Here is a 3791-nt window from a genome sequence, read left to right on the forward strand (position 1 = left end):
AGAGAGAGAGAGAGAGAGAGCACGCACAGTTGGGGAGGGCAGAGAGAGAATCTCAAGCACAGAGCTGGAGGTGGGGCTTGATCTCATGAACTAGTGAGATCATGACCTGAGCTGATAATCAACAGTTGGACACTTAACCAATTGAGCCATCTAGGTGACCCTGATCATCACTATTAATGAGGAAACAGAGCCTCACGCAAAGATTATTTACCCGAATTTACAGAACAAGGAGGTGACACTGCCAGACACAGGATGCCCTGTGTTGTGTTCAGTGCTGGCTGCTAATCCTGCAATGGTCCAGCCCCTTCCTTAGGGCCCTCATCACATCGCGGTTTCTCAAGCTATAAATGAGGGGGTTGAGCATAGGAGTAAGGACTGTGTAGAAAATAGAGACCACCTTGTCATGACTAGGCACCCGGTAGCGCCGAGGCCTCAGGTAGATGAACATGGCTGCCCCGTAAAAGAGGGAGACAGCTGTTAGGTGAGAGGAACAGGTGACCAGAGCCTTCTTGCCTGCCTGAGCAGAGCGCATGAGGAGCACAGCCCTCAGGATGAAAGCATAGGAGGCCACGGTGATTGAGAAGGGAAGAAACAGCATGAAGACACAGCAAGCATATATCACGTTCTCAAAAATGGATGTGTCTATACAGGCTAGTTTCAACAAGGAAAGCATCTCACAAAAGAAGTGGTTCACTTCTCTCAAGCCACAGTATGGGAAAGTCATTACTACCACCATCTGTATCACACCATCTATTATCCCAAGGGCCCAGGAGCTCCCAACAATTTGAAGACAGACCCTCTGACTCATGAGGACAGGATAGTGAAGTGGGTGGCTAATGGCTACATAGCGGTCATAAGCCATGAATCCCAGCAAGAACCCTTCAGATCCCACAAGACACACAAAGAGGCCAATTTGTATGCCACAACCCACAAAGGAGATGGACTTCCTGCCAGTCAGGAAATTGACCACCATCTTCGGCACATTGGTACAGACCAATATGAGGTCCATGAGGGAGAGCTGACTGAGGAAGAAGTACATGGGTGTGTGAAGTTGAGGATCTCCATAGATGATGAAGAGGAGGAGGACATTACCACAGAGGGCCACTGTGAAGACCACCATAACAACAGAAAAGAGGACAAGGTCAGTTGGACTGTGGGAAAAAATGCCCAAGAGGATGAAGTCATCTGTGGATGATTGATTCAACCATATCTCCATGGTTTAGTTGATGTTTCTGGTCACCTAACAGTGTGGACAAAAAATATTGGATTGACTGATATTTCTATATTACCTCTGCATTCTACACCTTCAACCACCTGTTTTGTTTGTAACTCATGAAACTTTAACAACATAAGCTTTGAGACATAGGAAGGACACTCCTTCATATTTCCATCTAACAGCAATAAAAGTCATCCTAGTTTATAGCATGGACCAAGTATCTGTATTTGTGTATATCTTTACTAGGAAGAATTTATCATTTCTGCAAGCAAAATCTTGGCTTTATCATATGATACTGAATCTTTTATGATATCACACAGACTTAGTAAACTATCTCAAGCAGGACTGTACATCCAAAAGACCATTTATATGCACAATGGAAAAGGAATTGTATGAAGCTTGAGCTGCTCTTTAACCTGTATATCTTTTTTTTTTTATGTTCTGAGAGTGTTATCAGTCTAGCCAATCTGGTATATTTATAATATTGATAAAGGAAGTATCTTTCATGCCTCACATGAGAAGGAAGAGTTATAATTAGATGCCATTATTGCCAATTATTTTGGGGGTGACAGGAAAGTCATGAGGCCAATGTGGAAAAGCAACAGTTTGGTGCCCAAATCTATTAAGAACAGTGAGGTATTCAGTTATGCTGAGATTTTTAAAATAATCCCAGGATTCGGTTTCAGTAAAAGTTGACTGATAAACAGGTAATATCTACTTACCTAAGTTATCTTTAGTAGACATCAAAGAGCCTTCTTTACAAGATATTTCTAACTAATACCTTGGACATGGCTTTTACTCATGGCCTTATCAAAATTCCAATTAAGTTATTGGAGAATGTCAATTAAAATGGATTTCTCTTGATCTTTGGTCAATATATTTTCCCCTAAATATCTTACTAAGGAGCATAATAAGGAAACATGACCCAATTTTACATGAACAAAAGCCAAGTTAAGAAATAAAAGCTATGCATATTAAAACTCCCTTGAGTATAGTCACAATCCAAGGAAAATAAAATAATAAATGATTATAAGTAATTAAATGGAAAACATCATACTATTCTGACACAACTCCTTCTTTTATTGTTGTCCTTACTCTCTCACCCAGTTGAACCTTGTCTTTTCCCTCAAAAACACTTCCAGTTTTTAGGCTTCTCCTTGTTCTCTCTCTCATCAGCCTCTTTCTTTTCTTTGTTTTTTAATATAAAATTTATTGTCACATTTGTTTCCATACAACACCCAGTGCTCATCCCAACAGGTGCCGTCCTCAATGCCCATCACCCACCCTCCCTCCCTCCCACCCCATCAACCCTCAGTTTATTCTCAGTTTTTAGGAGTCTCTCATGGTTTGGCTTTCTCCCTCTCTAACTTTTTTCCCTCCCCCTCCCCCATGGTCTTCTGTTAAGTTTCTCAGGATCCACATAAGAGTGAAAACATTTGGTATCTGTCTTTCTCTGTATGGCTTATTTCACTTAGCATAACAGTTCCATCCACGTTGCTACAAAAGGCCATATTTCATTCTTTCTCATTGCCATGTAGTATTCCATTGTGTATATAAACCACAATTTCTTTATCCATTCATCAGTTGGTGGATATTTAGGCTGTTTCCATAATTTGTCTATTGTTGAAAGTGCTGCTATAAACATTGTGATAAAACTGCCCTTATACATCAGTACTCCTCTATCCCTTGGATAAATTCCTAGCAGTGCTATTGCTGGGTCATAGGGTAGATCTATTGTTAATTTTTTGAGGAACCTCCACACTGTTTTCTAGAGTGTCATCAGCCTCTTTCTAATTTCACCTGTCCCCTATCCATTCAGTGTTGCCCTATCTGGAATGTTCATGGTTCTGCAAGTGACACAGCAGTGCAGTCTTTTTCCTTAAATTTGCATTAACTATATGTTAGCTAATGCAATTAGCCATTAGCTATGCAACAAATAGCTCCAAAATTTAGCATTTGAAATAAAATGACAATCATTTATCATCTTACAGTTTCTATGGGTCAGGAATGTGGATGAAGCTTAACTGAGTGTCTCTGGCATAAGGTCTCTCAGAGGGTTACTGTGAAGCTGTCAAACAAGCTGCAGTCCTCTCAGGGCTGGACTGATGAGGTTCCACTTTCAAGATCATTCATGTGGCTGTTTGCAGGCCTTGCTCCCTCTTCATGAGACTGCCTCACATCATGGCAGCTTACTTCTCCCAAGGCAAGTGATCCTGGAGAGAGTGAGAGCAAAAACCACCCTAGATAGAAGCCAGTCTTACAACCTAATACTGGAAGTGACATTCCATAAATTCAACTGAATTCTATTATTTAGAAGTGAATCACTGAATCCAGCCCACACTCACTGGGAGGAGAGCACAAGGGCACAAAAACCAGGAAAGAGGACCAATGGGACCATCTTAGAGGCTGTCTACCACATCCTTTCATATTTCTTTTTTTTTTATTTAAAAATTTTTTTTGAACGTTTATTTATTTTTGGGACAGAGAGAGACAGAGCATGAACGGGGGGAGGGGCAGAGAGAGAGGGAGACACAGAATCGGAAACAGGCTCCAGGCTCTGAGCCATCAGCCCAGA

At 41.3% G+C, this 3791-nt stretch overlaps 1 protein-coding gene across 1 annotated transcript; it reads right to left on the bottom strand.

Annotated features, from left to right (window-relative positions):
• Positions 1-268: 268 nt before the first annotated feature.
• On the bottom strand, positions 269-1216 carry LOC121016617 (olfactory receptor 2V2). The gene has a single exon (XM_040454322.1). The coding sequence runs from the start codon at positions 1214-1216 to the stop codon at positions 269-271; it is 948 nt and encodes a 315-aa protein (XP_040310256.1).
• Positions 1217-3791: the final 2575 nt, after the last annotated feature.

Source organism: Herpailurus yagouaroundi, unplaced genomic scaffold (genome assembly GCF_014898765.1).
Source record: "Herpailurus yagouaroundi ecotype Mexico unplaced genomic scaffold, PumYag 212, whole genome shotgun sequence".
Lineage (NCBI taxonomy): Eukaryota > Metazoa > Chordata > Mammalia > Carnivora > Felidae > Herpailurus > Herpailurus yagouaroundi.

Bases quoted from the DNA above. Each gene is read 5' to 3' on its own strand.
- LOC121016617 (XM_040454322.1), bottom strand. From the start codon at position 1,216: ATGGAGATATGGTTGAATCAATCATCCACAGATGACTTCATCCTCTTG.